General features: G+C 36.9%; 1 protein-coding gene across 2 annotated transcripts in view; it reads left to right on the forward strand.

The window, feature by feature from the left end:
- The window catches only part of ppp2r2bb (protein phosphatase 2, regulatory subunit B, beta b), a 69708-nt gene that overhangs the window by 23539 nt on the left and 25644 nt on the right, over positions 1-20525 (forward strand). The window contains exon 1 of one of the 2 annotated variants that reach the window (XM_081391759.1): positions 3856-4401. The exons of the other annotated variant lie outside the window; for it this stretch is intronic. Coding sequence (XP_081247885.1) covers positions 4332-4401 — 70 coding nt within the window. The 5' untranslated portion in view covers positions 3856-4331. Of the gene's footprint in view, positions 1-3855; positions 4402-20525 lie in introns of those variants that run through there. 2 annotated transcript variants of the gene reach the window in all.

Genomic DNA, 20525 nt, shown 5'->3' on the forward strand with positions numbered 1-20525 from the left:
ACTCATAATAAAAACAAAATGTGTTTTTCGTAAAATAAAGAAAATAAACATGATGCGCATTCTGCCGTCTCTCTCAATGTGAAGTTCATTCTGAAACGCGACAGAAAATGACCTGTAACTCAGCGAATGTTTGTCACACAGACTTGAGACGTATGTCTTTACATCTATTTTAAAAATGATGTAAATTATATCAAAAACAAATATTCTCTGTTTAAGTAATCCATATGAAAGCAATGACATGTACAGTTTCTCAAACGCATCCTCATTAACTCTAATGTGACCACACCCATGTGCGCACAAGCGATTGGAATGCAAATAGTCTACGTGAAGGAACGCAGACCTGTAGACGCCCATTACCTCAAAAACAAAGAATCAGAGACTTCAGTTCTCCTCTGCTTTTCATCGAGTTTGGAAGACATGTTGAGTTTGTGCTGTGCTATTTACCTTGGATTTACCTCAGAAGAAGAAGAATTAGAAGAACGCGATTTAAAGATGAGAAAGATTTTTAAGGTAAGACCTTTTTAAGGATGTCCACTCATAATAGTAAGAATGTTATTGTTGTATAAACTTTACATTGTAGCTACTAGTTAAACTGGTGCCAGACTAAAATGTACATTATGAAATGAGATTGGAGTAAAAACATGAAGCCTAATGCTAAATTTATATACATGTACACAAGATGTTTTTATGTTTGATAATAAAACACAGCATGATATAAAAGTAGGCTAGTATGAGTGTTTACTCTAATATGGTGAATATTATAATGTTTAGACCCCTGTTTACTATTAAATACTGTGTTTGTGGATATTTGCTCAAACGTAGATATGTGTAATGTGGTAACAATAATGTTTCATAGTTTGGAGCGGCTCGATCGCTTCAGTAAATGCTCTCTCACTCGTGCTGTGCGTTTAAAAAGCAAAACGCTCCAAACATTAGGCTTCATGGTTTTACTTACTCCAATCTCATTTCATAACATCATAACGAATGAAAACATTTGAAGTAACATACAATATTTTTCTCTTATATTTTTATTTTCTAGTGTAGTGTTACTGAATTGTTCATTTTTAATGATTTATAGGCCGCCTGCTATAGGCTATGTTATTATTTCATGCAGCCCTACACTTATATGCCTACAAGGCACAACAAACCTGGTGTTCATTATATATATATATATATATATATATATATATATATATATATATATGTGTATGTATGTATTTTGTAAATTTTAAATCACAATTTTAACCAGAAAAATCTAAAATCTATTCCCAAAATCGTGCAGCCTATTTTCTCTTGATATCAGCATGTTCACAGTTGTTTCGTTTTTTTTTTTTACAGGGACCAAATGCCCCACCGATGAGACCTGCTGACTTAAACATTCACATGAGTCTCTGTACATGACCATGGTAAAATGAAAAATCAAACACCATGGAAATGACAGGTATGTACTTTAGATCAGTGTGTTCAATAATGTGCTTTTTTGTCATTTGTTGTGTATCTTTGGATTATGTTGTGTTGTAAATAAATCCAAACAATCAAAAAGCCATTCTTTTTTTAAATCTCTACTCATTCTTTGTGCAAGGTTCCTCATAATGATAGGGCCTGATAGCACCTCATAGGGCCATTAGGGGAGGGTCTTTGTCTTTCTCAGGTGTGAAATACATAAATATTCATGATGATTCACGTCTCCTCCCATAAAGCCTTCTTACACAAAACATGTCTTACAAATTTTAAATCAATATATTGTTTTATCTGAATAAGTACGCATAATGATTTTCACATAGATTTGGAGCAAATATTCTAGGCTATGTGATACAATTTTCAAAAGTCTTGTGATGAAATAATCAGTATGGGTTTCATGACCTTATTTCAGTGACAGTTTTTTTTTTTTTTCATAAACCACGCATAAACGTCATTATCTCAAAACTACAAACTTTTACATACATGCTGCTGACATTGTAGCAGAGTTTGTGATGAATACAGTGTAATAAGACTTTAGCCATGAAAATGTCACAAGTAACAGAAATAAGCACAAATGTCAGAGCATGTCAGAACACCTCCAGGACCCAGAAAACACCTCAGACCCCAGAGGGTTAAAACATGACAACTTGCCCCAGATATAAATGTGACTAGTTCTTAAAGGTACACTAACTTTTGTCCCTCTAGCGGTTCATTTTGTAGAAGAAGATTGTTTTGGTTGTGTTTCGGCTCTGCGTGACTGTGCAAGAAAGAGATTATCCTACTGCTCGTAAAACAGTCACTATTAGGCTTAAGAGATGTAAGCAGTTTAGATGGAAAGGATCTCAATCTGACTAGCTGAAGACATTACTTAGCTTTACCCATTAATAGACACGTTACTTCCTTGACAATAAATTCCACCACAGCTCTACAACAACCATAATGAAATGACCCTTCACAATAGATAATGCTTTATAATAATAAAGTAATAAAAATACCATCTCCATCCCTCAACATTTAAAATCCCTCAGTTCTCGCCATCTCCGAAAAGCCAAGCCAATGTTGATTCTTATTTTATTACGAGCTCTGTCGCATTCTCTTTTTGCCAGCGACTGTCCTCTGGTTCGAGGTTCGAGATTTAGCTGCTCCATGTCAACATTTCTCACACGTTGTGACAATTAACCTATGCCAGACCATACACGTCATCAACTTTTGTCTATTTATGGATATGACGAGACATCATGGGCAAGTGACGTGTGTGTGCAATTTCCCACAAAAACCATCCCGCTAGGTCTAAAATATAAACACATATTTACCATTGTGAATCAGGGTAAGACAATAATACCTTTTGGAAGAAGGATTGATGTATTCACTCATTATTTGAACTTTGTTAATTTTGACCAAAGTTACATAGTCTACCTTTAATATCACCACATAAGGAAATAACAACTCCAACCTTCAACTACTACAAGTAATAAAGTGATATTCTTTATCTTTGCAAAATGTCAACTAGCCCAGCAATATATTTAAAGTTGGATTTATAGTACATCCGATTTTAGACCCGCAAACATACAGTACACTTACGTAAAGCAATATATAATATATAGCAAATGACGTCTCCCTGATTGGTTATATTGTCAGAAAATTTAAAAATTGGATATTTCCAACTTCCTATACAGTAGCCTACTCACGTAATGCGATATATAGCAAATCTCAACTGCTTGATTGTTCATATCACTGTAAAATGTAAAGTATATTGGCCGGCTTTAATCTGCTAAATGCAACAATTTAAGATATTATAAACATTAACATGATTTTCTGTAAAGCTGCTTTGAATCAACATGTGTGTGTAAAGTGAATATACAAATAGAACTGACTTGACTATAGCGCCGACCTCACATTTATAAAATATACAGTTTATTCTCTTTATTCTAACCAGACAGTTCAAGATCTTTATTATGATTCCTGTCTGAATGTATACCAGTGAGGTTCTGTTTTGTTCACATAAATAATTGATACAATATTATATTTTATTTTTTAGAATAGGCCTATTAGTTTGAAGGACAGAATTCACAGAAAAGGGGCTTGAAACCTACAAACTGCTAACTGGCCTTTTTTTCTACAGACCCATTCTGAAATATAGCCCCTGCTGTGACACTTGACAGATTTTTAACCCCAATTCGTAAAAAAAAAATGTCCACTTCACCTGCCAATTACCAATTACCAATGACATTGCTTTATTAAACGCAGTCGCAGGAGCTTCATCATCACCATTATTAGGCTATAAAAGTAATGCAGATGGGCATAATTCAACAAGTGCTGAAACACCATCGCACACATTGCATGATCCTCTGCGCACAGACTGGGGTGAGAGAGGGGCGGAGTCACTGTTGCAGCGCCAGTCTCTCACTTCATCCGATGAGGCGCGGCGCGTCCACGGCAGCGTCACGTTAGCGTCACGTCAGCACTTCAGCACTCTCATACGGAGCGACAGAGAGGAAAGCGAGCTCTCTATGCCGGCAGTCTGAGACTCACATCTGAAACTCGTCAAACTGTGCATGACAACTCATTTCAAGGCATGGATTTGGACGCGGGTTGTTGTCATTTCGGATGAGGCTTGTGCAACTTTACGTCAAATCACGGTTTGCTGCAGACAGCCCCGCCTTGTGACACCTTGCGCACCGACACCGGCTTTCTACCTCATCACGTTTATCTATTGACGGATTTCAGTGCGACTGCTGTGTAACGTTGGCTAATGGTGCGTCCGTGTGTTGCGCGCCGGGCTCTGGGCTGAACGCACGCACACGCGCGGATCATGGATAGATAGCGCGTTTCTCTCTCTGCGTTTGTCAGTGTTATCAGCGCCTTTCTCAATGGATGAGGAAATAGACACCCGCAAGATCAACAACAGCTTCCTCCGAGACCACAACTATGCAACTGAAGGTATATCTCATCACATGATCTCCTCTTCTCAGGTGTACATAGAGTCAGAAATACAGAAGGAATTAGGGTTTGGCTTTGGCTTCAAAAAGACTGACTGGATAAACTGATTTTTATTTTATTACTTAGGCTATTTATTGAGAAAAGTGAATAAATAGGATTGTCATTTCATCTAGCAGATGCTTAAGATCCTTTCTTCTAACGCTACAGAAAACGGAATCATTTAGAACATACATAGAGCTCGATAAAAAAGACATTAAAAATCTTATTAGGAGTTACAATTTATGAGGCAGGATTTTCTTTGATCCCATTAGGAATGGTGCCAAATTATGATGGAAATCCTTTTAGCAACTCTGCTCATGTTCTTTTTTTTTAAAAGTACAGATGCATATTTCTCTGATCATAAGCGTGTCAGTCATGCTGGCATCTTCCATGTGTACCACAAATATAATGATATTAAATACTGATCGTAGTGTTTTATTCAAGCTAAAAATAGCTGAGCAGTCTGACTAACACCTTAAGAAGATTTTCTGGTGGTTTAGTCCGCCCAGCTCCATCAGTTGTAAGAGCTGGCAGTTTAGATATGTGCAATATTTGTGGTTTAAAACAATGTAGGATACATTAAGATCTATTTCTGACAAACAGTGGTGAATATCAACCAGCTATTCAACTTCAATCAATTCGGAACCAGTTTTAATGGGAATTTTAATTATCCAACATAAAAGAAAAACTAGATCTTTTAGAACACATACATTATGTGAAATAATTCCATATCTTTATGAGGTACAGTTCGTACAGTATAGGGTCATAAAAGATGCCTTTAGGATTGGTTCTAATCCAAATGATAATGGAAGTTACAAATGGAATCTTGTACACATTCCTAGGAGAACTATTGACAAATAAATACTTAAGTCATTTCTCTAGAATCATCGACTGAAATGCTTACAGTGGAAACTTACTATATAAAGTGCCTTTTTTTTTTACAGTTAGAAACATGTTTTCTATTGTGAATTGTTGCAGTACTTGTCTTCCAAGTGCAGCCAGTGCAAACTGTAGGTTATATTGACAGTATAAAGGCATTCTTCTTCTCTGACAATAGACAGCTGAAGAGTTTCACTGAGCCAGACCCTCTCATGCACAGACAAGAAGCCTTCAACAGGACTGGTGCGACGCATCAGTGAATGGGGGGGGGGGTTGGTTGGAGACAGAGACGGAGAGAGAAAGGGAGGGAGGGAGGGATGGTGAGAGAAGGGAATAAATCAGAGATTAAAGCCAGAGAACACGTAGTCATATGTGATGTCATTCCAGCTGTGAAAATCCACATTTCAGGCAGGCTCTGCTTCAATCCAGTCTTTAAGAGTATTTATTCTTAATGAAATCAAAATGGACACTCTCTTAATCCACATTCCTGGTCATACTGTGCGTAATTCACTATTCTTTTTATTTATTATCAAAGTGTTGGGAGATTTATTCATTGTATTTTGGAGTAAAAGGAGTCAAAATGCTGATGGTTATTTTGGTAACTAGGAGCCATTTTATGTATAATTTGTTGAGCTATTGGGCTAAATGTGTTGACGTCAAAGCTGCATGGTTTGACACTTGTTTTCTGTTTTGGAGCATTTAAAGGATTGATTGCATCTGTGTGTACTTCACCCACTGACCTTAGATGAGCTCCTGTCGTCTGGAGAATAGAATCTACTACATGCTTCTCGTCTTCCCTAGTTAATTCTCTGTGAATTATGCAAGTGCTTCCCTCTCATCCATCACTTACAGCTCTTGTAGAACATGCTGTCTGTGCATCTGATGGCCAAACTTACCCTTACTCTGAAAGAGAGTCAAATGATTAAATCATGGACTATTTATAGCATGGTGTTCAAAAAAAAAAAAATATATATATACATTTTTAACTTAAAAAAAACAAACAAACCATTAACTCTAAGAATAGAATTTTGTTATTCCAAACCCATATGACTGTACTGGTTGCTTTTCTCCATTAATTTTCCATTCCGTTAATTTTTAAGATTAGAAAATTAAGCAAAAGCACCAAAACAATATAAAGTATCATTAAAATAGTTAACCATATATATATATATATATATATATATAATAACCATATTCTAAGTCTTCTGAAGTCATACAAATGGTTTGTGTGAGGAACAGACTGAAATTTACTTTAATCTTCTGATAGTCTTCCCTGGCAGTGAGCTGCTAATCACTTTAACTAGATTATTGAGTCAAGTGAGTTGAAGTGAACTGTGTTCAATTTGTTAACCAATCATTCAGACTTTTTTTGTGAACTGGATCAACTGATTCATTGAAAAAATGTGATACGTTTATGAATTGGACATTGCTACTTCTATCATAAACTCTTGTGAATGCACCAAGGAAAGCTGGATGTCAAAACTTGGGGCTGCGCAATTAATCGGAAAAATGAGCAACATAATGATAATGGCTGCTGTGATTAAATAGTGAAAGGTGTCGATTGCAGCATTACATTTTGGTTTACTTCCTCTAAAAAACTCTAGAAAACAGTTATTAAAATTGCGAGTTGGCATGTGACGTTATAACATTTTCATGTTGCGATAATTGCTGAAGCTTTTATCACGGTATACTGTATTATCACAATATTCAAATAAGTTGCAAAAAAATGTGACTAACAGGTTTAATAACTTTTTTTCTTATATCAAAAAGAACATTTAGATACAATAAAGCAAAACTTATAAAGTAATCAAATGTTTCAAACACATTTAAGTGCAAAATAATTATGAAGATTAATAGGCTACACACGTTACAATAATTAAAGTCCCATTAGTTAATGTTAGTTAATACATTAACTAACAACAACAATGAGCAATAGCTAATTTTTTTTTTTTTACAGAAGTTATTTTTTGTAAACATTACTTAAAAAAAATACAACTGATTATTGTCAGTTCATGTTAGCTCAGGTCCATTAAATAATACAGTTACAACTTTTGATTTTAATAATGTATTATTAAATGTTGAAATGAACTAAGATTAATAAATGTATTAGAAGTGTTTTTCATTTAATGTTAACTAATGAATTAACTAATGTTACCTAATGGGTCCTTATTGTAAAGCTTTACAGAACAACAATAAAGAATCCTAAAAGTCGTCCAGATTAAAAATTAAAATGTTTAAGTCTGAGAGTATAAAGGTTATTAAGTATTTAAGTATTTGGTACTACGATGCACACCATTGCGAGTACAAAAATCTCAATGGCTGTTTAAAACATTTAAATACTGTTCAGAAACAGAAAGTAGCACAGTTGCTTTATTTATGGGGTTACCGGGGTAACAGCTGCATTTCTGTTGTTCCATCAGCGCCATCTGCTGTCAGAGAGTGAATGTACATTTTCATTCAGCGCGTCTCCTTCACTCGTTCCACTATGCGCTTCTCATGCATGTTGGGCTTGTTTAAATCAGTGCGCGTGTCTCCTTGATGCAGCATACAACGGTGTTGTGCAGTTTAACCAGTTGATGGGAAAAGTATTCTTAAAATGCATTCTAAAAATCGGAATAATTCGTAATAAATAATTATTCACGGTATTTTGAAGTGCCCACGATAAAAATATTGTGCGTGTTCATTATCGTGATATATCGTATTTATTACTGTATAACGGCATGTCAAATTGCGAGTTGTGAAAATTACGTGATCTAGGACCTTTATGCAGTTCATGCCCTTGTAAAGGCTATAAGTCCTCGTTTTCATCCGCATAAAATTCTATTCTATTGCATGGTAAAAAGCATTCAGGACAGTATTTAAAAAATTCTCCTTTTGTGTGTGGAAGAAATGAAAAAATGTATAGAGCTTTGGAATTACATGATGTTAATGATGCTATTAATGATTTTCAAGTAGAAATGTGCTCTTAACTTTCTAGACAATCAATAGAATATCATAAACACTTAGGGTTGGCTTTCGACTTGGTTCAGTAAATATAACTTAACTACTACAGTACGTACAAACACCCTAGAAACACCAGCCATTGTTCATTGTCTTGAGCAATGTTAGAGCGTCAGCAAACTGAGATTTTGAAGCACTCTAGCCTAGAATTAAAATAGCATTTACAGCTGACTCTGGGTAATGGGACGATAGGGAAAACATCCAGAAGCCTCTGAATGTTGCCTTTTTTAACACATAGCAATATCATTTGCAGAAAACCGACAAACATTCATTACCAGACACAGCTGTGAAAAGTTTAGCTTGAGCAGTTAACTACCATCACACTGATGCCTCTGTGGTTTTGACAATCAGATAAATAAATGATGACCTATGCATTTTTAAAGCAGTTTTAAAGCACCCATATTTATCCCTGCTACGCCCTGGTCCACAAGGTTCTGTCAGCATCTTTGAGCAGGGTAGACAACAACTGAGCATATATACACCACAAAAAAAAAAAAAGCATTCGCTATAAAAGCAAAGGTGAAACTTATACATGGGCTGAAATGTTGACAAACAGATGTCATTCAAGACCTTTTGACCTCAGTCGCATAGAGAGGTCGAAGGCAATGTGTTGTAAATCACAGCTGAGCAGACTAAACAACCCAGTGAGTGTTTAGTCTGCAGTAAAATAATCCCGCACCATTCAAAGACGTTGCCTTCAGAACAGACATTTTATTTTTCTCAAGATTGAAAGAAGTTGTCCGTGTAGTATCTCGAGGTGAGCTACAGTGGATGCGGGTCTGAGTGAAACTGGACGATCAGCGTTGATCTGCAGAGTTAGGCCTGGTCAGGTGCACTCAAGGGGTGATTGGGAAGAAAGCAGCGATGAGCGATCTTTCTCTAATCTGATCTCGGAGTCTTATCTGGCTCATCTCCTTGCCTCCAGATGCCTCCTCTGAATTTTCTGGAAAGCAGAAGATTTTCTCTCGCTTTAAGTAGTTTAGGGCTGCGCGATTAATCGTATTTTAATCACGATAACGATTTATTTTCACGATTAATTTAAAAAAATCATTGTGATATTTGCTGGTTATTTGTCCTGATATTTGACATTTATCATCTTGCATTGGTAACAAGCCTCCACTGTCTTTCCTGCTTGGGGTTGCCAGATGTCAAGAGCTTTTCTCCTATTAAAAGGATACATTTTCTGCCCAGTGTTTTACTCAATCTTCTCAGTCTGGCAACAATGCGCACAAGCTCTCTCCAGTATGTGTTTCTTCACGAGGTGTGTGTGTGTGTGCCATTTGCTGCTAATAAATCTGTGAGCGAACCTTCTGTGACGAACTGTAATAAATCCAAACATGAATCTCGATTGCGATTTGGTTGTGGTTGGTGAATAAACACACTTATGCTCTCTATACTAAAAATGTAACATACTTTGTAATTATTAGAATTAATATTAGGATTTTTGGTTTTCGAGCGAAGCTTGTTAAGGTTTTAGCAGTTTTAAAGTAAAGCAGTTGAAAATAGCCACAGACTGTTTGCGGTGCTTAGCCATTTCAAAGATGATTGCTGAAAAAAAAAAAAAAAAAAGACAAGTTGGCTATCATTCTTTGTGGTCTGTTTGTAAGAATTTGCATTTGTGGAGCAATTTGGATATGTGCTTTATCTCATTTGCAACTGAATTGCTTATCTTAAAATATCTAAAGTGAAACCATGCATTACCAGAAGTTGTATTAATGGTAAGTCCTAGTGTTCAGTTTACTCTTATCTATACAATAGTAATAAAAAAAAAATTGTATGGATTTTCCGTTTGATGAAGCTATCATAGTTGGTACATTTTCTTTCTTTTTTTTTCTTTTTTTTTTTTTAAATGAAGTCCGTCTGGCACCTACAGGTGAAGTGTAGTCTGTTAGGGAAGAACACATGAAATGTGTATTACCTACATGGTAACACTTTAGTTCACGGTCATTATTGACTAGTTGTTTATTAGCATGCATATTACTAGGATGTTGGCTGTTTATTAGTACTTATAAATCACATTATTAATGTCTTATTCTGCACGACCATATTCTACATCCCTTAATCCTTCCCAATACCTAACTTAACCTTACTAAATATTAATAAGCAGTAATTAGGAGTTTATTGAGGCAAAAGTCATAGTTATAATAGTTAGTTACTAGTGAGAATTGGCAATAAGACCATATTTATGTTTCACTAAAAATCAGTGTCCTTGTCTTGTTTAAAATAAAAATATTCAAATATCTGTAAAACAAAATACATTTGCCAGAACTGTAGCTATAAAATTCTTTTCAGAGAAGAATTATTCTCATTCATTCCTTTTGAAGAAATATTTTACCCCCTATATTTGTGTTATATAATATATTAACCCTAACTAAAATCATGGTCACCATGTTTTAATCAAGGGTGTATAACCATGAAAATCTTAAGACGTTGCTTACACAGTTGCTTGTTCGAACAGGAATGATACAGTAGTCCGTTAAATGGTAGTTGTAACCAAGTCCCTTTTCTGCTCCCAACAGTCCCTCTTGTTATTACACCATAACTTGATGGAGTGGACCAGGGACACATTAACAGTTTGTAGGGGGTGGTGTCTCTGGACACAGGCTGTTCATTACCTTACAGGCACAGGGTAGTGACGTGCTCTTCGGACCTCCTGACCCTGCGTTAGTGTAACGGCTGTGAGTTCGGGGAGGGGGGTGGGGTCTAGCCAGAGATCCTTTTGGCTCTGTTGTGAACCTCTTGTGTTGGCTCATTAAAATCAGATTGCTGATGCTTCCCGTTTTGGCGCCTCTCTCTCTCGCTTTTTAGCAAATGCCCTGCGGCATTTTAACACTCGCTACCAAATTTTTTGACATTGTTTGCACCGCAGTTGCCTCTCTCTGCCACCTCCTGTGTCTTCTCATTATGTTTACCCAATTTGTTCGACAAAAAACCTATACCTCTCTTTCCTCTCCTTATTACTGCACCGTCAGCATCATTGTTCCCTCCTTTCAGGCTGGTTGACGGACAAATGGAGGTGCCCCGGTGCATATTGACAACCTTTTAACAGGAGCAGTCAGATAAACGATTTTTCCAAAGCTGAACTAGATTGGTAGTCATTTATGTGGAACAGCCACCCTATTACTGACCACAGCGTTCTTGATGAAAATAGCTTGGAAACCTGTATGAAAACATGTCAAATTACCTCTTCATTTAATGTCCACAGCCATCATCTCTAGAAAGCTGATGTGATGGTTGTGGCTATTAGAGGTCGATAAGATTGAATTTTGCCCTCTCGAGATTCAATTTAGAGTTGTTTGAGCCAGGAAAGGTGGAAAATAAAGTGAAAATAACTGTCAAAGGTTTGTATCCATAAAACGCGCAGTTATCTTTCAGAGAGGATTTGAATATTGAATGCTCGAAATCATTTTATTCTAAATATGTAAGGTGATTGCATTGAAAAATCATTTCAGATACTCTTAAACAGATTGTGGATCAGTGGAAACTGGCTTATGATGAAGAAAGTGTTCAACTCAACACTTTGTAAATAAATCTAGTTGTTTGAAAAATGTCTTTACTTTTGCCAGTCCAATCAAAAGATTAGTCAAGAAAGAGATAGTGTCATATCATATCACTTGTGAATGTTCTTTGTTATATATTGTGCATTTTGGCAATACTACAGAAACAGTAATATATAGTCTAGAGTAGTATAGTCATATGCTATTCAGAATACAGGCAGTTTAAACTGTTGCTAGCAGGTGTCACCAACCCTGCTCCTGGAGGGCTACTGTCCTGCAGACTTTAGGTCCAACCCTGTTCCAACACACCTGCCTGTAATTATCAAGCAACCCTGAACAGCTTGATTAGCTGGTCCAGGTGTGTTTGATTGGGGTTGGAGCTGAAATCTGCAGGACTGTAGCCCTCCAGGAGCAGGGTTGGTGACACCTGGTTGCTAGTGTGGCAAATTGTGTAATTTAAAGAACATCATAATTGTGATGAAGTCTTTTTAATTCCATGATGACTTTTTCAGCTGTTCTGCTCTGTCGGTGGAGTAACGCCATCATCTTCTCAGCCAGGAGGGTTGATGATTATTCAATTTCACATGCTAATGTTCCCAGTTAAGGATAGCACATTAGCATGTGTGGTCACAGTGAAAACACAAGAGACCACTAAATGAAAACTGAGAGAACCCTGGCAGAATATATTTCATATAAATTCACAAAGCAGAACTTGTGTGTTCCGATTTCATCCAAGAATGAAAATGTTGTCATCATCATTTATACGCCCTTGATTATAATTATTTTTTTTATTTTTTGTGATTATTTGTGTTATTTAGCATGTCCAGGTTGTTCTATTATACAATTAAATATTATTTGTGGTAGGGGTGTTGCAATATACCTGTATTGATGATAACTGTGATGTTTTAAAAATTGAGATAATGTTAATACTACTCATGGTAATATCGTAAATAATCCAGCACCAGTAACTATCTGGTTGACACTCCAACATAGTAAATTGTGGTATTGCACCTTAATGCTGATTGCCACCTGTCATAAAATGGAAAATAGAAAATGATGCAGTGAGTAGCCACTACTGCTGCGCAAATTCATGTCAGAAGAGGTGACGCGCGAAAGAGAGACACTAACACTAAAGACACTAACGTTTTTTGGATTCCGTAAAAAAAGACAGGCGCTGTGTCCAAATGTCTACTTCCCTTTTATTATATAGTATGCAAAAAATAGTATGCCATAATGAGTAGTATGTTCGAATTCATAGTATTCGAAAAAACAGTAGGCGAAAAGTGCTACTTCCACTGAAGTCCTGAAGTGCGCATCTGATTTATGAGATCTTTACTATCTCATGAGGCCACGGTGGAGGATTTGTGAATGGCAGTGAAGCGATGACACTGATGCTTGTAGGTCACATGAGAGTGACAGCATGGCGGATGTAGTACATCCACATTTCATGCAAACTACCCATATTCATAATATATAAAACACTTTCTTCAACGAAGTTGGTATCGCACCATGTAGTACCTACTAGATGATGTGAGATTTCGGATTTTGTCTAGTAGGTATGAATTTGATTTAATAGCCTTATTATTATATAATTTCTATTGATATTGCCAAGTGAAATAGTCTCCTTTATTTATAGTGGTTTATACAGATACAGTCAAATCATTAATATTGCTGAATATTAAGTGTCCTAGACTAAGCACGCCAAAGACGACAGTGACAAGGAACAAACGTTGGGTGAAACCAGGCTCAGTCTGGGGACCAGTTTTTCACAAGTCAGATTGTGAATTGATATCATTCAAAATGTTTCATCCATCTCCTGTTTGAAGATTGGGATATGTCACGCCAGCATTTGTAGGGAGGAGGAGTTGTAGTCTGTCTAGCAGAGCTGTCGTTGAGCCAGTAGTGGACGAATGGCTTATCAATGACTGATGAAACTGCGTTGTGTTCCTAGCATGGCACGTTCATAACTGGCCATATAGGCGTCAATGCAGAGTCTAGTTCTCTTGGTTCTGGTTGTTTGGTTCTTCACTGAGGATCTCTGCTGATGACTGTCTAGTCGATGAGGATTTCACAGGGATTTCATTTGCTCCTAGAGCCCGTTTAATTGTCATGGTCTTTGTTCAGGGCTGTGTTTTGTTCGTCTCAGCGGGCAGGTCCACCATTTGGTCTGGATATGCACTGGATTCTGAGCTTACCTGACTACGATAACCTCAGGATAAGAATGAGACAGACAGACTAATATAAGTGTAGATGCCATTCCTCTTTTAATGTAACAACAAGTACAACCGGTCCCGGTTCACCTAATTGATGTAGCCTAACAACTGCCTTATTATCATTAACGTAAATTATTTTGGCCATGATAATCATGTAGTGAAAATCTGGTATCGTGGCAAATCCTAGTTTGTGGTCTTCTTTTTTTGTATGGAAAATAGTAGCTTGGACATTCTGAGACTGATGAGATGTCAAGTCAACAAATTTGGCTGTGCAAATAGAGAGAATCTGTCAAAGTGATGTGTGTGTGTGATGTGTCGTGCTTCTCCCATACTCCCAATACAAAAATTTTCCATTTTGTCTCCGTTTACAGCTTATGGGCACAATAAACCTGTATTAGAGATGCAGATGGTCGCAGATGTTGCCTGTAATAGAGACAAATAGTGCCAGTGTGTAGGATGCCCATGATACTGATGTTAAAGGATTTGTAAGCTACTGCAGGAGCGATTACAACCAGACCCATTAATGTGGACCAGCTGCCACATTCACAGACATGCTCTCTCTCTCTCACACAGCTGCTTAGTCACACTGTGAACTGCAGATATTCACAACTGACATGGATCAGTCACTGTGGATCAGAATAACTGTAAGCCCAAGTCCAGTAATGCTGTTTAGTCAGTGTTGGGGAAACTACTTTGAAACTGTAGCTTGCTAAGATGCCATCTTCACATAGATTTAACTGCATTCACGTTCTCACTGCTCTTTAAGATAACTAGTTAGGTTCACCAGAAGTATTTAATTATAGGCATATTTTTTTCTGGCACAAAAACTGTCATGATTCTTGAATCAATAAAATCTTAAATCAGGTGACATTACACTTGTTAAACAGATACATTTACCATAAATACAACATTACAACAACAACAACAACACAAATACACCAAATGTTAAAGGGTAAGTTCGGTATTTTACACTTAAAGCCCTGTTTACAGATTGTTTCTGATGAAATAGAACGGTTAAGATTAAAATTTGGACAAATGCTGCTGGCAAGAATTTTAGGTTTCTTTCGCTTTCCCCAAAACCTCTAGAATGGGTGTATAGGTGCACTGGAACAATACTTCATAAAACGCATTAAACTTTCGTTTACAAAGACGTGAAACTCACCGAGTTTCATTGAATACACAGAAGAAGCAGAAGAAGAAGCGGCGGAGTAATACCGTACCTCACACAGCACATTCAATACAAGTCAATGGAGTTGGATAAAAACTACGATAAAACCTGTTGGAAAGCATCTTTTGCAGCGATTTTTGTGTGAGCATATCAGTGAACACCCCTGACCACTCGGTGAGTTTCACGTCTTTGTAAACGAAAGTTTAATGCGTTTTATGAAGGATTGTTCGAGTGCACCTATACACCCATTCTAGAGGTTTTTGGGAAAGCGAAATAAACCTAAAATTCTCGGGACAGCAGCATGTGTCCAAATTTTAATCTTAACCGTTCTATTTCATCAGAAACGATCTGTAAACAGGGCTTTAAGTGTAAAATACCGAACTTGTCCTTTAAAATGATGATGAACAGCAGAATTTTAAACAGGACCTATTTTGCCCCTTTTCAAAGTTTTGATTTTGTTTTTGGGGTCTACTACAACAGGTTTCATGCCTAAATGTTCAAACATACCTTATTTTTCACATATTTTACATTTTTGCAGCAGCTGTCTTACCAGTCTGTCTGCAACACTTTGTAGTTCCTGTCTTTATAAAGCCATTTCTTCCAAAAAGTGCAATGTGCTCTGATTGGTCAGCTTGACTAATGTATTGTGATTGGTCAACATCTTTGCGCGTGTTTTGGAAATGTCACGCCCTTACCATAACACACTTCTAATGCAACTCAACCAGGCCTCACCCCTTTATTTAGCATATGCCTTGGGCGGGAATTGTTTTAATGGGGATACTGTTAACAGTGTACGTTCCTGGAAGAAAACTTGAGACTACAATCGAGGCATTTCAGGTGCTTATTGATATAGAGAACAACTCTTGGAGTGACTTTGTGCGTTGTTAATTTGCAGACCTTTTTCATGCTCAAACAGCAACATTACACACTAAAGAAAGTTGAAAATGTAATTAATCATAATATGACCCCTATAATGAATATATATATGCCATACAAATTGCCACATAATGATGTTACATTGTTAAAGAAAAACTATTTTGAACTTGACAGATGAACTACTGTCACACCACTGAAAAATGTAGTGAAGTTAGTTACGCCGTTTCTTTTAGTGATTCCTCAACATTGTCTTTAACCTATGAGATCCTGTGCCGCTCTGCTCTCGATCCTCTTTGCATTTGCGTTTTTGTTTACTGCGGCTGCATGGCCATAAATCAAGACCAATTTATTTCCTCCAAGCCCGCTGATTCCTGTGTGGTTATTTATGTATCCATATGGAATAGACCTTTCTCCACCACTGCAGTGAAGAGTAGTGCTGCTTCAGTACCTGAACTCAGCAAAACGCCTCTTTATATTTACTGCAATCCCCCCAGTCAGCATCAAGCCACCCAATACCAGCCAGACAAAAGCTTCTGAGTTCTGGCCCCTAACAACTAACAATGGAGGGCCAACTCTGCAGGGAATTACAGTCTATGGGTAAAAGCCTTTATTGAGGTGTAGGGGGACTAAGAGGCGGTTTATCTCTATGTGTTTAAAGAAATAGTTTGACCAAAAATGTCAATTGAGTTGTACTCTGCCTTCTGTGGAATAGTTACTGTCATTTCATTTATGTTCTTTAGAGCAAGCAGCTTATCCAGTCACTGCCAAACACTGGTTTGATGACACCGTTATCAAAGCAATTTTTTACAATTAAGTGAAAAGCGATTTCTATGGAGCTCTTAAAGGGACATGGTGATGGAAAAAATATGAGATTTGGGGAAAAATAATAAGTCAATGCTTTTGTGTTCGTTCGCAAAATGCTTGCATTCCCCCGAGAAACTTTGCGGTCACTTGCAAAGAACGCAAAAGCATTGACTTATTATTTTTCCTCCCATCTCATATTTTTTCTTCACCATGTCCCCTTAAGGGTTCCATGGATTTCTACTACATACTTTATATATATATATATATATATATATATATATATATATATATATATATATATATATATATATATATATATATATATATATATATAACAAAAAGGTCATAATTTTTGAAATGTCAAAAAAAAGTTTTATTTCATAATACATAATTATAATTATATCATAATTGTTTTTTTTTATCTCAAAGCTATGACTTTGTATGTTATAATTTAGACTTTTTATCTCATAGCTATGACTAGGGATGCAACGGTACACGGTAAAATCCCAGACCGTTCGGTCAGCCCTGCACGGTACAATCTACCCTCGTGTCCCGCGGGACTTCGGTTTTGCCATTGAGTTCGCGCTGATCCTTTTAGTTTTTGCTTTAGCTTATCTTGTTCAGATATCGCGCCTAAAAACGCGTAGAAAACGCTAGGCGCGCCGCGTTCTCCTTTTTCCAAAGCGCTAGGGCGGTTGCGCTCCGGAGGCGTCTGTCGTTGCTAAAGCAACCATCAGCTGTGCTCTGGTTGGTTCTTGTCACGTGACCTACGGTGCGCTTGCGGCATTCTGAAAAGTTGAGAATTTTCTGCTGGGGACATCGTTAGTGCCAACCGGTCTCGCCTTGCACCAGACAGTGTTGATAGACTCATCTTTTTGCACAAGAATCTCTCAATAGTGGATGAGTAAATAACATTGCACTTTGTATCCTGAATGCAGTATTTTTTTTTATATTATTTTGCTCTGCTTTTTTTTATTCAAAGCAGTGCACAAGCTAATTTATGTTTGTTAAAGGTAAAAGTGCACTTTTTCTTTCACATTGATCACTTCATATACCAGTTATCAAGGTTTGGAATTGGGATCCACTTGAATATTTTGAAGTGTGTTTGTTTACATTTTGTTTTTCATAAGTGATAGTTGAAGAGGTTGTATTACTTAGTGTTGTTCAGTACAGACTAGAGTGTTAAATTATTCCATACATTGATGTTCTTCCTACTGTGACATTCTGTTTATGCTCATAAGAAAAATAAAACATATTTTTGGGATGAAATAGCAGTCTCTTTCTGCACAAAACATGTACCGAAACCGAACCGAGACCGTGGCCCAAAAACCGAGGTACGGACCGTACCGTGGGCTATCTGTACCGTTGCACCCCTAGCTATGACATTGTCATAATTTAGACTTTTTAATCACAATTATGACATATGTCAGTTTCAACCCTTTATCTCATAGTTGTGACTATGTCATAATTATGACTTTTTATCTCAGTTATTATGACTAAGTATGTCATAATTTTGAATTCATCATAAATGAATTAGTCACAATTCTGACTTTTTATTACATAATTATGACTTAGTATGTACTTTTATCTCATAATTATCATTTTCTCACATGGCAGAAGTGAGCTTAGTATTCTGTTGCCATAAGTTCATTTTCAATGAATCCAAAACAAAAACAAAAAACTAAGACTACTAAAGACTTTTTTTTTTTTTTTTTTGGTTTTATTTCTGCTTATTTATGGACCTGTCTCTATTAAAAGCTCTTAGAAAACTGTCATTATATGTTACTGATGATGCACAGTAAAACAATTTGGTATAGCAACTTTTTCTCTTATATTCCTTACTTGAAAGCCACAACCCAGATCTTGAATTTCTATTTTTAGCATCTCTATTTCTTTGCCCTGAGCACTAAATGATTGTTCTCTTAGCACTCTGACCCCTCTAACAGAGAGGTGCATTATGGGTGAAGAGAAAGTAAACTCCAGCAGTCTGCTGCTGTATCACAGTCTGCATGTAATCTCTCTGGATCATTAGATGGAGAGCGGGTCCCGTTTGTTATTGACTGGTTCCCGGTAAGCGCTGCTGCCAAGCCAAACACCCCCTGGCTACTCCATTCAATTTATTCATGAAACGAAATTTTTTAGCTTCGGCCCCTGGAGGCATATTCATTATTCCCGAAGTAAATCTGCTCACAGTACAGTTCAAGAAAAACAGTGAAAGGCAGGAGGTAGATTGTAGGCAGACAGGAGGCAGCTCGGTTGATTTCAGATTTTTAGTTTTTATTCTATGCTCCTCATCTTTTTTTCTCCTCCTCATCTGCACACTAACCCTCCAAACCCCACCCACAAATCCTTCTTGTCGGTTATTGGCTGGAACAGTTTGTTATGTTTCGTGGTGCGGGTTAGCCCAGTTTGTTTTTGTTGCTGTTTGTGGAGCCTGGGGTGTCTACAGAAGACCGCGTTTTTTTACAGTGTGTTCAGGGGACAGGCAGCTAGCAGATGGTGAGGAGATGTTTGCTGTATGTGACAAAAAATGTTTTGGCCTAAAAAACGCGTGACATCGCTTAGAGCACCTTTAAGTGTAAATGCCCACTGCTGTGATTGGTTAACATCTCTGCATATGAAATAAGTATTACATGTGGAACTCTCTCTGAAACTTTTACTATGTTTTTACTATTACAGCTGTCGAAATTCACTATTTGTGAATGTTGCATTAAATGTTGAGTTTGATAAGCATTGTAGCCAATGACAGATATGTCTCGTTTTCAGCAACGCGATTTCTGCACTCTCACGAATGCTTTCATCATAACAGTTCAAACACGATGTAAATAAGAGATTCATTGTGCAGTGTAGACAGCGTCATTGATTATAATGGGAGTTTTGGAGAGAGTCCAGAGCTCAGTCACTGATAAACTTGTGCTGTATGATTGACAGCTCCAGCAATTGTAAAGGGAGCGTTCTTTGATCGATGTGAAATTGACTTTTTAGTCACTAGCTTGATTTACTGACGCATAAACGATTGTGAGAGAAAGAACATCTGACTGTACATGAATCGTTATCAGAAATCACTGATCACAGATCAGGCATTAGAATTAACACAGTTACTTAGATGTTGTGGCATTACTTTAGGGTCCATATCTTACAGTAGAAGTCTGTTTGCAAACCCTGCCCCGAAATTGCGAATGATTTGCCAAATTATCCAGTTAATTGTCCCGAACAAACAAACAATGCTCTACTGAGACATTCACATAGTTAAAAATAAATAACCACTTTACTAGCATTAGGATCCTTTGGAAGGTAATGTTATTTTTATCACTCTGAGTCTGCAGGGGCGGTCTTTCGACGCGCTATTACGTCATAATGTGACAAAAACCGAAGCCAGTCGTTTTTGGGGCTTGGTTTCAACAAAAGCTGTTTTTGGATTAACTAGGAAGTTTTGAGTTCTGAAACTTACAGGATGTTTTAATAGTACAACAACCTCTTACATGGAAAATTTGATTTCTCAATTCATGACCCCTTTAATTAAAGCTGCTCTGCAGAATATTTTTTTGGAAGATGCAAAATTAATAAAATTCCATTATGAAGCAAATACATAAAAATGCTGTGTTCCTTATTCCATTTCACCACAGTAAGCCTATAATATTAAGTTAA

This window comes from Scardinius erythrophthalmus (genome assembly GCF_964197995.2).
Source record: "Scardinius erythrophthalmus genome assembly, chromosome: 17".
Taxonomy (NCBI): Eukaryota; Metazoa; Chordata; class Actinopteri; order Cypriniformes; family Leuciscidae; genus Scardinius; species Scardinius erythrophthalmus.